The sequence below is a fragment of the Gossypium hirsutum genome, chromosome A05 (genome assembly GCF_007990345.1).
Source record: "Gossypium hirsutum isolate 1008001.06 chromosome A05, Gossypium_hirsutum_v2.1, whole genome shotgun sequence".
NCBI classification, from domain to species: Eukaryota; Viridiplantae; Streptophyta; class Magnoliopsida; order Malvales; family Malvaceae; genus Gossypium; species Gossypium hirsutum.
In genome coordinates this window covers 24182703-24205057 of record NC_053428.1, presented here as the reverse complement: position 1 = coordinate 24205057, position 22355 = coordinate 24182703, and the positions used below count along the sequence as shown (strand labels likewise).

Sequence of the window (22355 nt, the reverse complement as noted above, 5' to 3'; positions counted from 1 at the left end):
TTTATAATTAATTCAACAATAATGAATAACAATAATATAAGAGAAATATATATATATTTATATTATGAAAACAACATTTACATATAATATAGTGATAAGTGAATTGCTTAAATTCTTATTTGAGATCATATCTCAACTTCACATTTTAACAACGCCATTACAAAAAAAAAAAGCCTTACATGATAAACTAATGTTAAATGCATGTTATTATAAAATTGCTAAATAATTTAATAATAACACCTTATTAATTAGGTATAATATTAAATTTAGTCGTTAATATTTATAGTTTTTGTCAAATTGGATCTTATTCTTTTATGAGTTCAATTTGACTCTTAACTTTTTTAAAAAAAAAATTCAATTTTGACCATAGACCTTTTGAAAAAGAGTCAAAATGATTTTTTTAAATGAGAATAATAATTAAAATGTTAAATTTTTATACATGGCAGCTTACATAACAATTCACGTATATTTCAGGCTATTTTTTTGAATTTTTATGAACTTTTTAATTTTTTATTTCTATTTATTTTTATAATTTTTGAATTATTTGTTGATATAACATATAAAACAAATGGAGTTATGGTAACATATGTGCACATGGACCGCTATGTAAGTTGCTACGTCAAGAATATTAAAAAATAATATTTTAGTCAGTATTTTTGTTTAAAAAAAAAGCGATTTGATTATTTTTTGAAGGTTAAGGGCCAAATTGACAAAAAAATGTAAACGTTGAGGGTTAAAATTATCATTATGCCTATTAATTAATGCTCATATGTTTTTTTAAGCATAATGATACATTTAGCCCTTAACATTTACATCTTTTTTTTTTCAATTTACCCTTTATTATTTTTTGAGCTAAATTTGGTCATTAACATTTTAAATAGAGTCAAATTGTTCTCTTTTTTTAAAACGGAAATGCCGGCTAAAACTTCAAATTTTTAATGATGTTTGCATGGAAACCTGTGTGAACTTCATGCTGATATACCACTATTTGTCTTATATGACTTATCAACAAATAATTTAAAGTTTATAAAATATTAAAAAATAAAAAAATTGAAAAAAAATTATAAAAGAAACTTCATAGAAGTTCAAAAAAAGAGCATAAATTACATGTGAATTATCATGTAAGCTACCATGTTAAAAATTCAATGTTTTAGTGAGTATTTTCATTAAAAAGCCATCAATTCTACTCTTTTTGAATAGTTGATGGTCAAAATTAACTATCTTTAAAAAGTTGAGAGCCAATAATTTATCTAAAAAAAGAATAAGGACCAACTTGACAAAAAATATAAACGTTAAGAGCTAAAATTTTCATTATGCCCTTTTAGTATAATATTTTTTTTATAAAAATTATTTTCTTTTCTTGTAGTAAAATTTGTAAGCTCTATTGGTGGAGTCTTTGGAGACTATAGGGGGCGGTGGATTGTTGGCTTTAGTTGGTTCTTGGGGAGCTGTTTAGTTTTGCATGCGAAACTTAGGGCAATAGATGAGGGTTTGAAGATAGCTTGGGAAGCAGGGTACAAGAAGGTGATGGTAGAATGCGACAGTTTGCTGGCTATCCAAATAATTAATGCGCCTTCTGACTATGTGAATTCCATTGTTTTTGGTTCGGCTAATTAGGGAGTATTGTAGCAGGCAGTGATATATCTCCTTTCACTGTATCTTTTGAGAGGCTAATCGGGTGGCTGATGCCTTCAGTGGTCGGTGGTCGGTGGGTTCAAGCTGCTAAAGTTGGCTTCACCTCCTCACAACTTATTACCGTTACTAAAGACTGATTTTGACAAGGCATTGCTGTCTTAATTGTGGTCTTTAAGCTGTGCAATTGGACCATAAGACTACGCCCTCTTTACTTTCACCCAAAAAATAAACTATAATTTTAAAATAACACCTATATATATCCATTTAAGAATTAAAGAAAATACTAGATCTCATTTGTATTGTAATTTGCACTCTAGGCTTCCAAAGAAAACTGAGCTCTGGGCAGCTAATAAGTGGAGAAGGGCAAAAATAAAACGTGAGCAGCAGGATTCGAACCTGCGCGGGCAGAGCCCACATGATTTCTAGTCATGCCCGATAACCACTCCGGCATGCCCACCAACCCTGCAACTGCTTTCATAAAAAATTAATTATACAAAAGAAATAAAAAAAAAAACTCAACCATTAGCTTATGGATTCCGGACTTTTTAAAAGAAAGATATGTTCGGCAATGAAAAGTATTGATTATACCATCTAATTAAGACTATGGATGGTGAGGATAGAGATATGCTAGTGATAAGTGTATCCTTTTGTTACTAACTTCTGTATTTGATGTTCAGAAGAACCATTTTCTTACAAGGTAAAATGGACTGCTAACATCAGCAACTAGCAGCCCTTTTGAGCTCAAGTTCTTGCAACGGTTTCGGTAGTTTAGATTACCAATTTTTATGAATCCTCAATTTGCAGTAATGCAATGATATGCAAACTAAGGTGTCTGTCTGCTCCTCTCTATGCCCCTCCCTTCTATATATATCTATATGGATAAATCTTGTTATTAGTCCCTGTACTTTGCAAAAGTTATAGGTTTAACCCCTCTACTTTAATTTGGTCATTTTTAATCTTTGTACTTTTTCAAATTCTAAAATTTCACCCCTCACCTACAATAACTTTTAAATTCATTTAAGTTTTGTACTTCTAAAATTTTATGTAGCAAACATATTATCATATGTGTAATTGTGGCGTCCCAAACTTGGCCGGGATGATCCGACCCGAATTTTGAACGACACATTAGCCACCGAAACGACTTTCCATTAAAAACAACACGAAGCACACCAACCAACCATGCACATCACACATTTGCAACATAAATCATACTAAAACTAATCTTAATTACATGCTTTTCTAAAAATACCATAAGAACAAAGCACTAAAATTTCAAGTTTTAGACCCCTACGAACCCACCTTGTGACGAACCCCCTTCTAGAACCCCAAGCACCTCGCAGACACCTGGCGAGCTCTAGCTGGCGACCTTCCACATGCACCGGTTGCAACTTGCCCCGCGAACCCCCTGGTTCACATCCTAACTACCGAATCCAGCTCGCATGTTACCCTGCGACCACTCTCCTCCTAGCGAACTTAGACCCCAGTTTTCCCCTCAACTGAACAGACCGCTCTAGGGAATGCTACACTCGCGAACCTTTTTTTTCCCTGGCGAACCAAATACCCATGGCGAATCTACTGACTTGGCGAGCCCTCCCGGCCTCCCCATTTCGGCGAACCTTTGTACTTTAGTGTACTAACCTACCCTGGCGAACGCATCCTGGTGGCGAATTCTGCACTATAGCGAAGACTATGCTTTGGCTAACACTAGCTTTGGTGAATCCCTTAACACTGGCAAGACCCTGTACTCGCAAACCCCTAAGCTCGCACTATGCTTAGTTGTTTCATGCATACTAAGCCACTAATTTGCTTTATCATACATAAAAGGTAAGGGCGTACCTTAGAACCTGACGAGCTCCTTAACCTACATAAGCTTGTTAGCTCTTCACTTTAATAACAATCAACATGTATAAAATCCAATCAATCATGCATTCAACCAAGCAATTATAAAGTACAAAATCTAAAATTAAACAGACCCCCCCAAAATATGTTTTAAAATTCTAAGTCTAATTCCAATCCCTTAGGATAGTCCCACATTACCTTCCACTTTAAGGTTTGAAACACATGTCACATACTCGAAGGGATTTGCCTTGGAATGGATCACCGGATTGCCACACTTCACCATTAGTCCCGCTAACTGTTTATCCGTAAGGTATATGCAAGGAGTGTGAGCTTATGAAATTTAGTGAATGCTCAAGCATACAACACATAAAACGCATTAATCATGCTAAGATTTAAACATACTGTAACATTTCACATACAATACAATATTCATAGACATGGTGAAATATTGGCAATTTGTGAATATGAAACATAATCATAATTTGTATGCATTGGATAAACGGATCTCCAAAACACACCAAATGACTCATAGAGTCATATGCTATCTCGATGTAAGTGTAGCATGAGTGTTCACACTCTCCAAACACATCACGTTGTCTATGATGAGTGGATCTATGCTCGACATTCCCTTATCTCTCCAACATTATCTCCGGGCCACAATGCCTTAACACATAATAAAATAAATGAGTACTCACAATCCTATGACATGTCAATGATATCCAATGATTTTTAGTGTTCAGAATGTCAACATATCATTTTTATCACATTTATAATATACAATATTATCAGACTCACAATATAACAGAGCTCAAATTTCTGCAGGGCTCACAATACACATAGATTTGCAGTAACATCGGTTCACATAACATAGGGTTCGCATAACACAACATAATGCTTGTATACATTTAGGGCTCGCATACAACATATGAGTTCGCACATAACATGAAACTCACATAATGCAGTGGCTCACATGCAAAATAGGGCTCACTCATAAATATATATATATAGGCTCGCATAAATCAGGGGTTCGCACACATCTAGGCTCACATAGATATAAGAGTTCGCACATGTATAGCAGGGTTCGCATAAGGTTTATAAGGGCTTACATGATGTAAACTGAGTTCGCATGAGATCATAACTGGGTTCGCACATTAAATAGAATGGTATGCATGCCTTACTTGGCTATCCTTAGCATGCGAACTTGTGCTTATGATGCAGTGTGCAAGAACACTCACCTGTTGACTCGCTGATACTGCTGAACCTACACCACTTTTTCCTTCCCCTTATCCTTACTAGTGGATGCTCCCTCACGAATAGAGGCTTCGCATAAACATACAGGTTATTTTCATTTTTAAATAGACTGAGCGGCCACCTAGTAACATAGCAGCTCGCCACTCTCCTAAATCTGGAGAGCTCACCTCACGTGACTTTAATCTTCAAATTACTTCAATTTAACTAGACTAAACCCTCAATTTTCACTTCCTAACATCATATCTAATGTTTAATTATAAATTTAGATCATTAATTTTATACAATTTCACTAATTAACATTTTTCGGAAAAATCACGTTCGTTTTCAATCTCAAGAAGAAAAATCATTTGATTCATGCAAATTCTTTAAGGATTTATTAAATCAAGTTTATAACCTCTTAATTATTGTAAATTGAGTTAAAAATCATTTTAAAATCATCACTTAGCACTCTATTATAAGGTTCACCATTTTTGTGCAAAACCAAGCTTTAAAACCATAGATCTTAGAATTTCTTAATTAGATCTATAAAAACACAAATTAATCCCTATTATGAGATTCATCATTTTCTTAAAATGGTAATTTGAACTCTTGGCTCCTTAACTTTTCAGTGTTTATTTGTCATTTTAGGTTCAAATATTTACATTAGGCCACAATACTTTTTATATTTTACGATTTAATCCCTAACTCAAATTAACATTTCACAACATTATTCTTATTTCATTTTTCTTTAACATCCTTATTATTTACTTTCTTTGTATATTATTTCACGAAAAAAATTTATCTTAGGGTTTTGGGATGTTACAAAAAGGATGAAGGGAAATTTGAGAGAAAACTCTATTTAAGATCTTATATTATTTTTGAAATGGTTGAAAGTGTGGAGGGAAGGGACGTTGGGTGGTCTTATATAGCCAACAAAATTTTAAAATTTGTGCTACTTACCCCTAAGGCCCCTCCTATTGCCTCCCTTATTCTAATAGCTCCTATTTCAATTAAATCTTTTAATTTACACATTAGACCTCTAATTTAAAAATTATTCCAATTTAATCCTCACTAATATATTTTATTAACCCAATTACTATTATTATTAACTAATTAATCTTTTATTTTATTTTATTTTATTTTAATTTCTATGTCACTAATTCTGATTCCTCACTCGAGCCCATGATTTAATTACTCGATTTTCGAGGTGTGATAATAAGCTTTGCTATTTTCACGTGTTACTCACAAAAATTCAGTTATTGGGTTAACAAAAATAACTTGCGTCAAGACTGAAATTTTAAAATTTGAACATTATAGAGACTTAGAATGATCCAATTGGAGAATATAGACTAAATATACAATTGCACGCATGGTATCTGCTAGTAATTGAATTTAACAAAATGAATTTAAATACTACTATTTGGGTCAGGACTAAAATTTCAAAGTTTAAAAAAGTACAAGAATGACATTTGACCAATTCGAAAAGTTGTACTAAATCTGATCAAATTAAAGTACAAAGACTAATAGTAAAATTTAACCTATTATATCATAATAAATTGTGTGTGAAGAATGTAGATTTTGAATAATCTTAAAACAATCTATGGATGGTATCATTCAATTCGGTCCAAAACAATTGTTTCTTCTTTTTAACTCATGTTTGGTTCTTTGTTTCATATGATGTCAGCTAGCCTCTTCTAACCACTTCTTCCACCAATTAAGTGAGGGCTGATTGGGGAGTAAGAATCCATTATTAAATTAAAAACTTGTTCTAAGGAATGTGTTTCAAAAAACGAGAATATCGCTATTAGAATAGGTTAATCTTGAAGAAAGTGGTTTTTCTTCCACATGATTACACAATTAAAAAACAAGAATGGGGTTTAAGGCTTTAAGCAAGCAATTAAGGGGAGCTATCGGGGAATAAGAATCAGTTTAATCACAAAGAAAGTGGAATGTTCCGTAGGATTAAACAATTAAAAACCAACAATGGGGTTCAAGTAAATTCTATTTTAGCCTTCATATTCTTCACGTTGCCAAAGTTATAAACAAGTAGAATTAATATATATATATATATATGGCTACGTAGCTATTAGGATAAACTTAAAAAATGATTAACCTGGAAAGTTTAAGATACCAATACAATTCCTGGAACAAGTTGTTTTTATTTTTGCAGTAGATAGTATCGGATGAGTTTAAGCCACAAAAGAAAAATGTATGGAGATGGAATATTTAAACATAGGCAAACCGCGATTGATTCATGGTTTTTACTCACAAAATTAAAGCCTCAAGAGTAAATTAATTAGATTATTAAAGAAAAAAAAAGAGTACAATCAAAAGATGATTATTGAGTTACAAAAGTGCTTAATAGGGAGGGGGTGGATTACATATATAGTAGTTTTTACCGCCTTGGGAAGAACTACTCTGCTCGAAACATATCAATTTTAAGGGAAATATTGGATATTGTTTTATGTTCCTGGAGTGCTGAAGGTGTTCTTTAAATCTGGAATGTTAACAGTATTGTCAGCTCCATCAACAACATTCATTGATCTACCATTGTCTGTGATTGGCAGCTCCTGCAGGCCGTTGCTTTTCTCTTCAAGTTCTGGGGTTTTCACATCTTTGCTTTTGCCCCAAACCACAGTGTAAAGGCCTGCGACTATGATAATGGCTCCCAGTATGCTGAAATCAACCAAATAAAAGATAAAGAAGCAAGTGAGAGTAATGGGAAACAAGGAATACCAATGCAGAAATCCACTAAATGAATAAGACTTCTAAATTGTTTAATGGATGGTTAATAAAAGCAAAGAGAACTACTTGACAGTGCATTTGTCACTATCTGTAAAAGTAATATTCTCTAAAACTTTGATATATTGTGCACCGTAATATTATTTCATGTGTCAGTGAAATTTCTTATCATAACATATTTGTTAAAGATCAAAGTGCAAGTTTTTGCAGGAACATGTTTTATTGCTGTTAATTTCATACCTTCCAAGGTGGACTTTTTCATTTAACACAAAGGCCCCTAGCGCAGCAGTGATGATCATGCATAGAGGGCTAAAAGCTGTTACAAAGACCGGCCCTCGTGCCCGGCTCACGATTCCTTGCACGTAATAGGCTATCCCGGAGCACACTATTCCCTAATCAATCACAGATTATTTTGAAGTGTTAAGCACTTATGGTTACTGATTAGTAAGACGTTTAGAGTGCATCATGGATGGGGAAAAATGGACTTACAGAGTAAGATGCAGCAAGAAGCCTGGAGTCGAACCCAATTTTCCAGGCGCTTAGGTCACGAACCATGATAAACGACAGCCCTGCATCTTGCACCGTTCCCATGAAACATATCCAAGCTGTAAGAGACAGCTCTGCTGGGTACTTCTTCAATGTGAAGGACTGGACCAGAAACAATAACCCATTAACGTTAGCGCGTAAACAATTAAATAGTTTTAATGAACTATATTTGCTCAATAAGAGACGTGAATATTTCAACTAACTTGCAAAATAAAGAAGCTTGACCAGCCAACGATACTTCCAAGAAGCGCTACGGTGCCAGAAACCCAGTGTTGACCAGCAGATTCGGTGGTAGTGCCATGGTGTGTGGCTCCACCTGACTTTACGAAGTCAATAATGGGGCCTTTGTACAAGGTCATCACCATTGCACCCCCCACTGTGATTGCAGTTCCAGCCAACTTTGCAACACTGTGTATTTTCTTCAAATTGATTTTCTCCAACCTATTTAACATAAATAATTACCGATTAAAAAATGATAATTTCCTTCAATATTATCGAAGATATGAAGATCATGATGGAACCTTTTAAGTTATCTGATGTGGTGTGGTGTAGTGTGCAGTGTCATATGTTAATGGGAGTGATGGATTTTACCTGAAAATCATGGCCATTATGAAAGTAACAGCAGGAAGCATGTTGACGAAAGCAGATGAATATGTTGCTGTTGTGAACTTCATTCCCAGATAGTATAAGTTTTGGTCAAGCACTGGCCTGCGCATATATATTCCACTGTCAACTCTATTTCTTCATAAATATATCAGCAAACAAGAAATTACATGCATTTAGTAAATGCATAATAAAGATGCGATAAGTTTAGAGCAATACTCCAGGAAGCCCAGAATAACAATCCTGAGCAAGATAGGCAGGGTCATCTTTGGCCTAATTTTCCTGCATATACAAACGAATGGCAAAGGAGCAATGAGGCTCGGGATTATATTATGCATGTCTGTACATGAAAGTGTGTAGTTAGATTGGGGAGAAAAATGAACCTTTCAAGGAAAAAGGCAAAGGGTGCAATAACAATGGTGGCGACAACATGACGGTAGGTAGCAAGGATGAAATTACTCATGCCATGCTTCATACAAATGGTGGAGAGGATGTACATCCCTGCATATCCAAACTGCAGGGAGATGATAGCCAAGTATGGCTTCGCTTTGTTCAACACATTAGAGGAAGCTGCTGCACCTGATGTTTGGTCCCCCATTTTTCTCTCTTTTTTCTCTCCACCACCGCTTGCACTGAGGCTTGGAACTTACAAATCAGAATTGGCCTTCTTATAGGGAGAAAAGTGCAAACACAAATAATAATAATAATAAGTTAATAGAAGCAAGTATAGTGTTTCCCATAAATGTAAAACTCACTTATCCACTAATAATGATTAAAAATTCCTCATTATCACAAATCATTTCGAATACCATCGCTTTGCTGATGAAAATCAAAAGAATAAAATAAATAAAGGAGGGTGTTTATGTGGCTATCTGTGCATATGATTCTTTTGCCTTTGTTTCCTTTTACTTCTCATTTGTTTAATTTAATTACACTATTTATCATGGGAAGTGGGTTTGGATTCATTGAACAACCAAATTATGTTTAGGTTAAGTGCGGATGTTGCATGCAGAAAGAAACTATGTGGCTTTTGCGTGGCTATCATTTTCAAAATCAACTGCTTCCCTAAAACCATTTACTCACGGAATTCACCCTCATTGTGGTCTCCTTGTTTTCACTTTCCATTTCTTTTTTTTTCTTTTAATTGACAGTTAAAAAATTGATTTGGTAGAACTCATGGTTAGTGAAATGTATACAACTGATTGGTAAAAGTAAAATCGAACACAAAAGACATAGGCGAGGGATAATTTAACCCAAGTCAATAGATTTATCCCATACATCTCATTCGTGATCCTTTATTCTCATGATGTATCAAAGAATCAAATCAATAGTAATCAAAGTATTTAGTGGGGAGTAGATTCCATTTAGTGTGGTTTGCATGTAATAAGACTACTTTATTAATATCCCAACAAGATCCATTGGAAAGACAACGATCCAACATATGATCGTAACATAAAACAATCGTCAAGAATCATACATAGCTCAATGTCTATATTATGATGAGACGACAACACTTCAACTACTAATAAGCAATCCAATTCCACAATAACCCGATACAATTAAAGAGGCTTTAATCAAAAAAGTGATTCTCTAATACCAATCACTTCAACTAGTTAACGGTGAGTCATTCCCTCTCCCAAACTAGTATAACTTTAAACCCCGTTCATAATCAATATTTACATTTAATATTTTAAACTGAAAATTAGAAATCTAAATGGTTGAATCTCCGTACCCATTTGTTAATACGGTGTTAATAGAGATTTTACAAAGGGGTAATAAATTGTAAGCTTAGAAATATAGAAATGGTAGCATCTTTCAGAAAGGACAGAGAACAAAACTAATGTAATTAGTGCAAATGACGTCGACAAAGAATAATATATTTATGATTAGACAAACTTTATATTGCTTAGAGCATCTTCCCAAACTGAATATTGCACAAGTTCGGATATCTGGAATTCTTCGTAAGATTAGAATAATAAGAATTTAAGATGATAATTGGATTTAAGTGGTTGCTGATTAATAATCACTAATTAGATTAGGCATCTCTCACTTTATATCTTCTCAATATAGCTTCGAATGTTTGCATAAAAAATAACATACAACTATTCTTATTCCTCCCCCTGCTTCTTGTCTCTTCATTTCACTTCACTCTCAATAAATTGCTACCCTTTTTACGTAGCACAAATTTGGAGCAACCACTTGTTTTGCATCTTTCAAAAAAAAAAAAACCCATCCTTTGATTATGCCTTATCTATCAGGTTTTATTTTAAAATTGTTGTGTCCATCATGACATATATTTAAATATGACATGATGAAATTCAAATACTTTTAATCAAAATAAATGGTTCAAAGATTATTAATACACAATCAAGATATACTTATTTGAATTCATGGGAGATAGAATCCTCTTTTCACTAAATATCTATTGGACCAAAAATATTGTTAAATATGAGTGGGGATATATGAAGAATACAATGATGAGTATTAAAATACTGGGTTAAGGCATGTAATTGATGTGTGGGGGAGGAATCTTCTCTTTAAGAGTGATTTTAGTTAATATGATCTACCAGGCCGAATACATGGTGTACACAGTACAATTTCATAGTAAAAAGAATTTACCATCAAAGCAAAACGATATTATAGTTAAAGTTTCAAAAGGGAATATGGTAGTAATTTGAATATAAGCCTAAAGATAGCTAGTGTATATTTAAAAGTACTGAATATTGTAGTTTTTTTGCATAAATGGTATCATGTCTATCGATTTATTTGCTTTGTTTAGTTGTGAATTCTTAAGCTTGTATAAGCACCACTAATCTCGTGAAAGTTCAACATGCGCTTTTGTTGTTTTCCCAAGTGTTGGTGAGAGTTTTTCTTGCATTCTCCTGCTAGTTTGGCATTGCTTCACGACACCTTAAAACTAGGTCTCCAACTTAGAATTGTCAATTCTTGACTCCTCTATTAGAGCACCTACCAATTTGTTGGGATGAAATAGCATTAGAAGCTGCAACCCACTTGTCTAGTTTCTTTATACTTGGTGTTATGGCGTGTATCATAGTATTCCAATTCTTATTCAAATACCATCATGTGGAGTGTACGCAGAGGCTTGCGTTTCCATTCTTTTAGTGAAGACTTGTCTGCAGGTATGTTTGTGTGACATTCCCAAGAACCAACAACCGCAATTAAGGGAGATATATAGCGGAGAATAAGAATCCATAAAATTAAATTTAAGAAAAAAATGTTTTCAAGTGAATCAGTTTCGTAAAATGAAAATATTGCTATTAAAATAGGTTAATCATAAACAAAGTGGAATGTTCCATATGATTAAACAATTAAAAAACGGCAACGGGGTTTAAGCAAGCAATTGAGAGACTGGAATGTAATGATAATCCATGAAATAAATAAATAATATATGTTTTAGGGAATGACTTCCAGTAAAAGAAAATGATGCTATTAAAATAGGTTTATTAAGAAGAACGTGGAATGCAACCTTCTAATGGATTTATATTTAATGTATTGTTTGATTAGATTATATTCCATCAATGTATCAAACATTATCACGTTGGTATGATTAAATAGTTAAAAACCAATAATGGGTTTAAGCTATTTTCTTTTGGTTAAATTCTACTTTTAGTCCTCACACTTTGTGAAAGTTGTGAAATTAGCCCTTATGCTTTAATTTGATCAATTTCAATCCTAGTTTTTTTTAATTGGTTAATCTTAGTCCCTATACTTTCAAATTTTAAATTTTAGTCCTTAGTCAAATATTAGTAATTAATTTTTTTTGTTAAATCCAATTACTAGTCTTGTACCATACGTATAATTGTAAATTTGGTTTGTATTATTCAATTGGATCATTTTAAGTCTATTTACTTTTTGAATTTTAAAATTTCAGTCTTGACATAAATGACCGTTGTTAATCCATCTATTAGATTTTTAGTGAGCTAACATGGTATTATACACATGATAATATATTTGGAGATCAAATTTTGAAATAGCAAAAGTTAATGAACTTAACCGTTATTGTTTGATTACAACTGAAAATTTAAAATTTGAAAAGTACAAGGACTAGAAATAATCAAATTAAAGTACATGGATTAAATCCACAACTTTCTCAAAGTACAGGGACTAATTGCAGAATTTAACCTTTTCTTTTAGCTTTTATATCTTCACCTTGCGAAGTCATAAACAAGAAGAGCAAATATATAGCAATGTAGCTATCAGGATGTGAAAAAGAAGCAAAAAAAGTTCCATAGACTTGAACAAATGATGAACGTGGAAAGTTTGAGATAGCAGTAAAATTCATGGAGCAAGTTATTTTGACTTTTGCAGTAGATCTTTTTGCTATAGTATCCGATGAGCTTAAGCCAAAAAGAAAAAAAAGGTACGGAAATGGAATAATTGGGGGAAAACATAAGCAAACCGCGATTGATTCATGGTTTTTACTCACCAAATTAGCCTCAAAGTACAATCAAAAGATGATTATTAAAGGTAGAAAATAGTTTCTGGGAGGGGTGGGTTACATAGTAGTTTTTATCGCCTTGGAAAGAACAAACTCTGCTTGAAATATATCAGCATTTTGAAGGAAATATCTATATTGTTTTATGTTCCTCGTGTGCTGAAAGTGTTCTTTGAATCCGGAATGTTAACAGCTTTCGCAGCTCCATCAACAACATTCATTGATCTACCATTGTCTGTGATTGGCAATTCCTGCAGGCCGTTGCTTTTCTCTTCAAGTTCTGGAGTTTTCACATCTTTGCTTTTGCCCCAAACCACAGTGTAAAGGCCTGAGACTATGATAATGGCTCCCAGTATGCTGAAATCAACCAATCAAAAGATAAAGAAGAAACAAATGAGCAATGTGAAACAAGGAATACCAATGCAGAAATCCACTAAATGAATAAGACTTCTAAATTGTTTAATGGTGGTTAATAAAAGCAAAGAATTAGAACACTAATTGTTTAATACTGGAAATTTTAGATTGCTGTTAATATCTTACATACCTTCCAAGGTGGATTTTTTCAGCTAAAATAATAGTCCCTAGCGCAGCAGTGATGATCATGCACAGGGGGCTGAAAGCTGTTACAAAAACCGGCCCTCTTTGCCGGATCACGATGCCTTGCACGTAATAGGCTATCCCGGAGCACACTATTCCCTAATCAATCATGGGTTATATTGAAGTGTTAAGCACTTGTGATTCGTAACACTTTCCGGGAGCATCATGGCTGGTAAGAAAAGGGACTTACAGAGTAAGATGCAGCAAGAAGCCTGGAGTCGAAGCCTATTTTCCAGGCACTTAGGTCACGAACCATGATAAATGACAGCCCTGCATCTTGCACCGTTCCCATGAAACATATCCAAGCTGTAAGAGACAGCTCTGCTGGGTACTTCTTCAATGTGAAGGACTGAACCAGAAACAATAACCGTTTAACGTTAGCTCGTAAACAGTTAAATAGTTTAATAAATTTTGTTTATTGAAAGAGACTTGACCTATTTCAACTCACTTGCAAAATAAAGAAGCTTGACCAGCCAGCGATACTTCCAAGAAGCATAATGGTGCCAGAAACCCAGTGTTGATCTGCAGATTCAGTATTAGTGCCATGGTGTGTGGCTCCTCCTGACTTGACGAAGTCAATAATGGGGCCTTTATACAATGTCATCACCATTGCACCGCCCACTGTGATTGCAGTTCCAACCACCTTTGCAATACTGTGTATTTTCTTCAAATTGATTTTCTCCAACCTATTTGACATAAATAATTCCTCGTATTAAAAAAAATGATAGTTTCCTTCAATCTTATCGATGGTATTAACATCATGATGGAACTTTTTAAGTTATCTGATGTGGTGTGGTGTAGTGGGAGGTGGCATATGTTAATGAAAGTGATGGATTGTACCTGAAAATCATGGCCATTATGAAAGTAACAGCAGGAAGCATGTTGACGAAAGCAGATGAATATGTTGCTGTTGTGAACTTCATTCCCAGATAGTATAAGTTTTGGTCAAGCACTGGCCTGTGCATATTCCAATGTCAACTCTATTTCTTCATATTGTATCCATAGATATATCAAGAAATGACATGCATTTAGTAAATGCAAAATAAAGATGCAATAAGTTTAGAGCAATACTCCAGGAAGCCAAGAACCACAATCCTGAGGAAGATTGGCAGGGTCATCTTTGGCCTAATTTTCCTGCATATACAAACGAATGGCAAAGGCAGCAATGAGGCTGGGGATTATATATACATGTCTATACATGAAAGTGTGTAGTGAGATTGGGGAAAAAATGAACCTTTCAAGGACAAAGGCAAAGGGTGCAATGACAATGGTGGCGGCAACATGACGGTAGGTAGCGAGGATGAAATTACTCATGCCATGCTTCATGCAAATGGTGGAAGGATGTACATCCCGGCATATCCAAACTGCAGAGATATGATAGCCAAGTATGGCTTCGCTTTGTTCAACACATCAGACAAAGCTGAAGCACTTGATGTTTGGTCTCCCATTTTTCTGTCTCTTTTACCTCTCCACTACTAGCTCAGAAGCTTGCAACTTCTGAATCAGGATTCGCCTTCTTATATAGGGAGGAAAATGCTAACATAAAATAACAACAATAATAATAATAAATAAATAAGCAAGTGGTTCAGTTGTCCATATTCAGTATTTTCAACCTCTTTCTCTATCTAGTATTGCAATTGCAATTGGCAGTACGAATTCGGTATTGATTGATACCCCATTTACTTTTATCAATTTTAATTATTACGAAATAAAATCACACATATATCCTTCTATAAATCTGACTTATCCATTAATATAATTTAAAGCAGTTCCTGTTATTACAAATCAATTCCACTATACTTTCACTGTTGTGAAACCAAAAGACTGAAAGAAATAAAAGGAGAGGGGTGTATGTGAATAAGATGCTTTTTGCCTTTTTGTTTTTTCTTGTATTTCTCATTTGTTTGATTTGTTTATCATGTGAAGTGGAGATTCGGTTCAATGAACAGCCAAACAGTGTTGAGATTAATGGTGATGTGATGATATGCATGCAGGAATTATGTGCCTTTTTACGTGGCCACCATTCTAAAAACAACTGCTGCGCCTTGTTCACTTTCTCTCTTTATCCACACATTTCACCGTCCTTTATTCTCTGTATTTTCACTTTCACTTTTCTTTTTTCTAAATCATGGATGAAAAATTCGGATTTATTTCCATCAGTTCGAATCAACTAAAATTTTGAGAATTGGTGGCATTCTTGTCTGATTGTCGGTATGCTATAACTAAGTCATAAGTCAAATGCATATTGGTAAAAGAAATATCAATTTAAATGGATAAAAAAAATTATTTGTAATGTCTAATTATTATTTTTAAATAAAATTTATAACATTAAACCACATTCATATTTTTATTATTATTAATTATATTTAATATTAAATGCGTACTTGAAAATAAAAAGTTATAATTTCTATCCAACTAAAAATCAGAAATCTAAATTGTTCCACCTCCATTCCTATATGCTTTTTCACTTGCACATCATATAGTAAATTGACAAAAATCAACTAAACAAGGAGTTGAATTCTATTTGGTTAAAATTGTCAAAACCCAAAGTAAAATCTAATCTATTCTAATTAATATTTATGATTAGATATTGATCTCAAATGGGATTAAGTGGTTGCTGATTAATAATCGATTAGGCATCTCTCACTTCATTTCACATATTCTCAATATAACTTCAAAATCAAATGTTTGCATAAAAAATTCACATTTAATTATTCTTATTCCCCCTCCCCCACCTGCTTCTTGTCTTTTCACTTCACTCTTAATGACTTTGCTTGCTTTGGTTTTGCATCTTTCAAGAAAATATTCATCATTTCATTATGCCTTTATCTAAGAGATTTCTCATTTAAAAAAAATAAAAATTTAATATGGTAATAAAACTCAAAGGACCTTCTGGTGTTTTCAGTGAAATGGAGAAACAAATGAATTGGATATCAACTAAATGGTTCAATGATTATTGATATACAAGTGAAGGTACATAGATATTTTGAATCCATGGGAAATCGAATCCTCATATCACTAACTATCTATTGGACCAAAAACATTGTTAAAATATGAGTGGGAGCAGTGAATTAGATATATCAACTGTTACAAAATAAACAAGTCGATGCAATGTTGTTGGATTATATGTGTAAATTTCCCAAGGAAAAAGAGATCATTTATAATCGTAAGTATTAAAATGTAGGGACAAAACAAAGTTGGTGGTTTTCGTGTTTGGATCCCAACATGAAAATATCAGGTTGGTTTGGTGGAATTCCACATGACAAATGGGAAAACAAACACATTGATTTCTACATGTTTTCATTGTAATTATTAAGACAGAGAAGTAAATTGTTTAATTGGTGATTTAAAGTTATATGTTGTAACTAATTAACTTCTAGTTTTAGACAAATCCAAGGCCCCTTTTGCCTTGTCATCTCTGCACTTAAAATCAAACCCAAGGTTACCATTATCCAACTCTTTCGTTTTGGGTAAAAAAATCAGTTAAACACGTATACCCAACGCGTATTCAGACATTTTTTTTTTTTCTGGCAAAACCTGATTTTCGTCTCATCCAATACGTACAGTACTTGAAACAGAAGTGCTATTATGCCACTCAATCCGATACGATTAAATGACAAGATTGAAACTTTAAAGGTGTGGAATAATTCGAGCTTTCAACGTCATAAGATATGAAATTAGACAGATGCTGAGTTATATATATGGTGTGGAGCTAAAACCTTGTCTGTTGAGTGCCCATCCATAATGAGAGAAAAAAGAAAAGAAAAGAGAAAGAGGGTGGCCCTGGTGACGAAGAAAGCATGTTTCTTTTTTGTCCCTATCATGAGAGATTCAAATCGAATACAAATTTATATTCATATAGTTGGTAGGTAAGCAGATATAGGATAATATTGTCCATCTGTGTCATGGTAAATCAATTTAAATGGATGTCTGGCTCATCAATTGAAAATTTTGATGATTGTAGATGCTGGAATAGGGTTCATAGATTATAAGTAAAAGGATAATACAGAATGGAACTTATTCATTGTACAAAAGTTTTGATTGATGCTACCGTCTTATTTTGTTCCACTATATCTGATAGAATTGGTGAATATTGTTGGACTGAGTTAAAAAAATGGAAAAATTTGAGTTTGTTTTTAGTAATGGGCTAATTGAATCAATTGTCATTTTTTTAAATAAAATAGGGTAAACTGTTAAAATAGTTACTTTGTTTCTTGTTACATTTTAGTCACTTATGTTTGAAATGTTACGTATTAGTCATTGACATTATCATGTTGGAAATTAAGCCGTTAATTGCCGTCAATAGTGTAATGGTAAGCTAATGTGGCACATTAAATCATCATTTCAAATGAAAATTTTAGATTAAATTCTACAATTGGTCCTTATATTTTTTTCATTTTGAGTAATTTATTTTTTTCTTTTATATTATTTTAACTTTCTTTTTTTTTTTCCATTCGCTTCTGCTTCTCCTCTATTTTCATCCTTCTCATTTTTTTAACAATAGTTTTTCTATGTTTTTCATTTGTTAAAACTAGTCAACAGCTCACCTCACTCGAAAAAATTAAATTTTCAAAAAATAAAAGTATAGGGACTATTTTAACAATTGAAAAGCTGATAGAAAACTAAGTTAAAAGAATGAAGAAGAGAAAACAAAGGAGAAGCAAAAGAATGAAAATAAAGAAAAAAGAAGTTAAAAAATATAAAAGAAAAATTAATTTGCTCAAAACAAAAAATGGGACCATTATATAATTAACTAAAATTTTTGTTTGAATGATGATTTAACGTGTCACATCAGCTTACTGTTACACGTTAAGCAATTAACGGCTCAGAAAAATGACAAACAAATGTTAAAACATATAACATAAATGACTAAATGTAATCTGAAATAAACAAAAGTGATTATTTTAGTAATTTATCCAAAAAATACCTTAAAGTTTAATTTAATGTGTGTTTATATATACTTATATTTTTTATTTTTAATTAAATTAAATCACTATTAAGAAGCCTCACGAATTTGACTTAAGATTCAGTGATCATTGATTTTCTCATAAAATGTGGAGATGATAATGAAAAAAGGTGTTGACAATTTGGGAGGCTAATCCTATTTTATTATAAATCATGTGAAATTAACATTTCTCATGAAATGCCTGAAAGAGATGCAATCCACCGTAAAAATTCTTCTTCACTAAATATAAATATTAATATATTATAAACCAGAAAGCACCTTCATCTTCAATTATTTATGGTGGCAATTCCCCACTTTGATATGGCAATGGTGTGATAGTGGTTAACAATTATGTCATCTAGAATATATTTAAAATGCTCATTTAACTTATACTCAATCATTGCTATGAATTTGATCCTCGAGATTTCACTTTTGACCCTCTCAAAATTAAAAATTCAATTGAAACTATTTTAAAATAAATTATTAATTTTGACCCTAATTTTTTGTAAATTTATCTCAATCACCCACCATAATTTTTGGCTAGGCCATTATATTGGAAAAATATGAGATACATGCCTATAATCAACCCTTTCAAATTCAAATAACGTACCAAGTTAATTTCAGTGACAAGTTGCAGAGAGGAGTGTAATAATGGAAAGGCTTTTATATGCACGTAGATTAAGAAATAAGTACACTTCGAAAATGCAGGAAAGGCAAGTATCCATGCTACTTTTCTTAAGATCATGGTGTCTTTTACTTTCCACCCTGCTGAGCACTGTGAATTGTGGCAATGTCAAGCTTAGTGGCATTAGCACCATATTTTCAGAAATTGGTAGCTCTGGCTGTTACAATCAACGTTTGCAGGTGCAGATGGTGACCGAGAATCCTTGCTTTTACCCCACACACGCAATAAAGGCCGATCGCGATAACGATTCCCCCTATGATACTACATGTTATAGTGAAATGAAAGAAGAAAATTTTATTAATGAAGGAATAGGCATGAAAAGGATAAAAATACTTTAAATGTTATACCTTCAGTGTTTTAAATTCATGGCTTTATATGTTCATATAAAAATAGATTCCTAGAACGTGTTGTTTTTCTTATGCTTTCACTCTTTCCTCTATAGATAAGAAGAAAGAAGCTCATGGTTAATTGCTGTCAAACACCAAAATTCTTTAATGTATGATTATTTAAGGTGGGTTTAGTAAATTGAGGATTAGGTATGCTAATGGTCCATCATTCCATTTTTCTTAATAATTAAAAACTTAGATATTTGTTTGGGGTTGTACATAAAAATGAAGTGAGTTCAATTATGGTGCTGGGAATGGATTCAAATACCTTCCGAGATGAAGTTGCTCGCCGAGGATGGCGGAACCGAGAGCAGCAACAATGATCATGCAGAGAGGGTGAAGGCAGTGACAAATACAGGGCCTCTTGTTTTCATGACCATACCTTGTACGTAATATGTAATTCCAGAGCTAACTATACCCTTCATAAAACCAATAATTGGTAGTAATTAGCATGTATTTATAATTTGATTAACCATAATGATATACTTGATGCTAAAGGTACTTAGATAGTTTAGGAACAATATGTTCAATACGGATATGCTTAATTTATTTCGTAGTTTCGTACTTACTGAGTACAATGGAGCAAAAAGCGTAGAGTTCCATCCCACTGCCCATCCACTAGGGCGATGTTCTACAACAGGGCAATAGCCAAACTCTGGATAGTACCCGCCAAGCATATCAATGAGGAAAGAGAGATCTCCGCCGTGTATTTCTTTATGGTGATTGACTGAACCATTTGAAGAACAAAAATTTCATTAATTACCTCAAAGTTAAAAGTTTTGCAGTATTTTTTATTGTATTAGACATGGGATTTCCCAGGAATCTCCGTTATTTGTCTTAAAAAGCCTACAGTTCCACTCATTAGTGGATGACATGTAAGAACTTACTTGCAGAACATAGAAACAGGACCAGGCAACACAACCGACAAGGATCAATAGTGTCCCAGATATCCAATGTTATCAGATGAGTCACCGCTGCTTCCATTGTGGCTTGTGTGCCTTGACCATATTAAATCAATTACAGGGCCTTTGTAAAGTGTCATAAGTAAAGCTCCTGAAAGAGATACCAGGGTCCCAACGACCTTGGCTATACTGCGTACTTCCTTCATCTCTATATGCTCTAATCTGATCAAACAATAGGAGCTTCTGTTATAAACTAGACCTTAGATCAAAGATCAGTCGCAGTTTATGAATCCATTTCAGTGGTTGGAAACTAGAAATATTGAGCAGACAATTTTGGAGTCTCCCATTGTGAATATATAAATGCTATTAAGGTGGTTTTTTGTGTTGGCTTAAAGTCTTGTTCTGATATAGATTGATAGGACTTCAGAATTTACCGAAAAATGACTGCAATCACAAAGGTGACTGAAGGGACAGCATTCATAATAGCAGATGTAAATGATGCTGATGTATATTTCATTCCCAGGTAAGTGAAGCCTTGATCAAGATTGGCCTGTCAACACAAATTTTCAGACATCAAACACAGAATCCTGTCATGGATGACATGCCACAATATATTGTCATAATAGATTATGTTGAACAATTTTATTTGGTTTGAACCAAACAGGGAAGTTGTTTATGATTGGAGTTTCCATGAAGTTAAATGGTGTTTACTGTTAATTAAAAGGTGTAATTTCTATCTCTACTTTTAAGACAAACATATATATATGTTTTAAGTTAAAGAAGTATGAAGAGGGAAAAGATTACTCTAGAAATCCCAAGGCCATTATTTGTAGGAAGATTGGGAATGTCATCTTTGGCCTTGTTTTCCTGTAAGAAAGAGGAGAAAATGCATATGAGATTAGTCCTGTTTTATTTCCACATGTAATTATAACTCTATCTTATGGTGCATGAACAAATCTATGTTGCTCCGGTTTTTCATTTTGTTTTAGAGCAATTGTGCCATACACATATTCACATTCAAGACATTGGAGTCCGTGTAACATAGATCACAAGTAATTTATGCATGGATGTGCGTAACATGCAAAACATTATGATCACCTCTCAAGCACCAGTGCAAAAGGTGCTAGTACGAGTGCAGCAATGGCATTACGATACACGACGAGCACGTAACGGTTCATGCCTTGGTTGAGAGTCACCATGCTGATTATGTACATCCCAGCTGAACCAAATTGCAAGAATATCATGAGGAAATAAGGTTTTGCCTTGCTGAAATTTGCACTCAAAGGTCCATTTGAACTTTGGTCACTCATCTTTGCTCTAGCTCACTAGATAAGGAAAGATTTATCTGAATTCTTGACTAGGAAGTGATAAAATTGTTCTTATATATATGCAATGAGCCATGTAAAGGACTTAAATCAAACCCGGAATCTGCAGGGTCCATTTTCCACGAAACTTTAGACAGCAGCGCTTTTTGCCTTTAATTTCCATTTCGTTCAAAGTTTTGAAAAAGAAAAAGGACAATTAATTATGTATCTTCCAAGCAAATAGTGCAATCCTTCATTTTGGCAGATGGAGTAGAAGACACAAAATGCATATACACTTATGCCTAGTGTCCTTTGATGATGGCATGAATATCAATAGTATTGCATGTGTCCAATGGTGGAGTCAGAAAAAAAATTTGGGAGCGGGCGGAATTAAATTGTATATTGTAAAAATACAATTTCATCATTTTAATAGATTATATCTTTATAATTTTTAAAGGGCCAAAGTGTAATTTTACTATTACTAA

General features: G+C 33.4%; 2 protein-coding genes, 1 non-coding gene and 2 pseudogenes across 3 annotated transcripts; all 5 read right to left on the bottom strand.

Annotated features, from left to right (window-relative positions):
* Positions 1-2010: 2010 nt before the first annotated feature.
* TRNAS-AGA (transfer RNA serine (anticodon AGA)) lies at positions 2011-2092 on the bottom strand. Its single transcript has one exon. It is a non-coding gene; the product is annotated as a tRNA-Ser (tRNA).
* A 4885-nt stretch (positions 2093-6977) lies between these two features.
* LOC121203646 (WAT1-related protein At4g08300) lies at positions 6978-9465 on the bottom strand. The gene is made up of 7 exons (XM_041114049.1): positions 8979-9465; positions 8815-8877; positions 8584-8700; positions 8196-8433; positions 7936-8094; positions 7687-7838; positions 6978-7380 (listed from the first exon to the last, which is right to left on the bottom strand). The coding sequence occupies exons 1-7, from the start codon at positions 9191-9193 to the stop codon at positions 7167-7169; spliced, it is 1158 nt and encodes a 385-aa protein (XP_040969983.1). The 5' UTR covers positions 9194-9465; the 3' UTR covers positions 6978-7166.
* A 3397-nt stretch (positions 9466-12862) lies between these two features.
* LOC121229502 (WAT1-related protein At4g08300-like) lies at positions 12863-15138 on the bottom strand (annotated as a pseudogene).
* A 4263-nt stretch (positions 15139-19401) lies between these two features.
* LOC121228889 (WAT1-related protein At4g08290-like) lies at positions 19402-21258 on the bottom strand (annotated as a pseudogene).
* LOC121229504 (WAT1-related protein At4g08290) lies at positions 21136-21923 on the bottom strand. Its single transcript, XM_041114048.1, has 2 exons — positions 21665-21923; positions 21136-21433 (listed from the first exon to the last, which is right to left on the bottom strand). The coding sequence occupies exons 1-2, from the start codon at positions 21874-21876 to the stop codon at positions 21367-21369; spliced, it is 279 nt and encodes a 92-aa protein (XP_040969982.1). The 5' UTR covers positions 21877-21923; the 3' UTR covers positions 21136-21366.
* Positions 21924-22355: the final 432 nt, after the last annotated feature.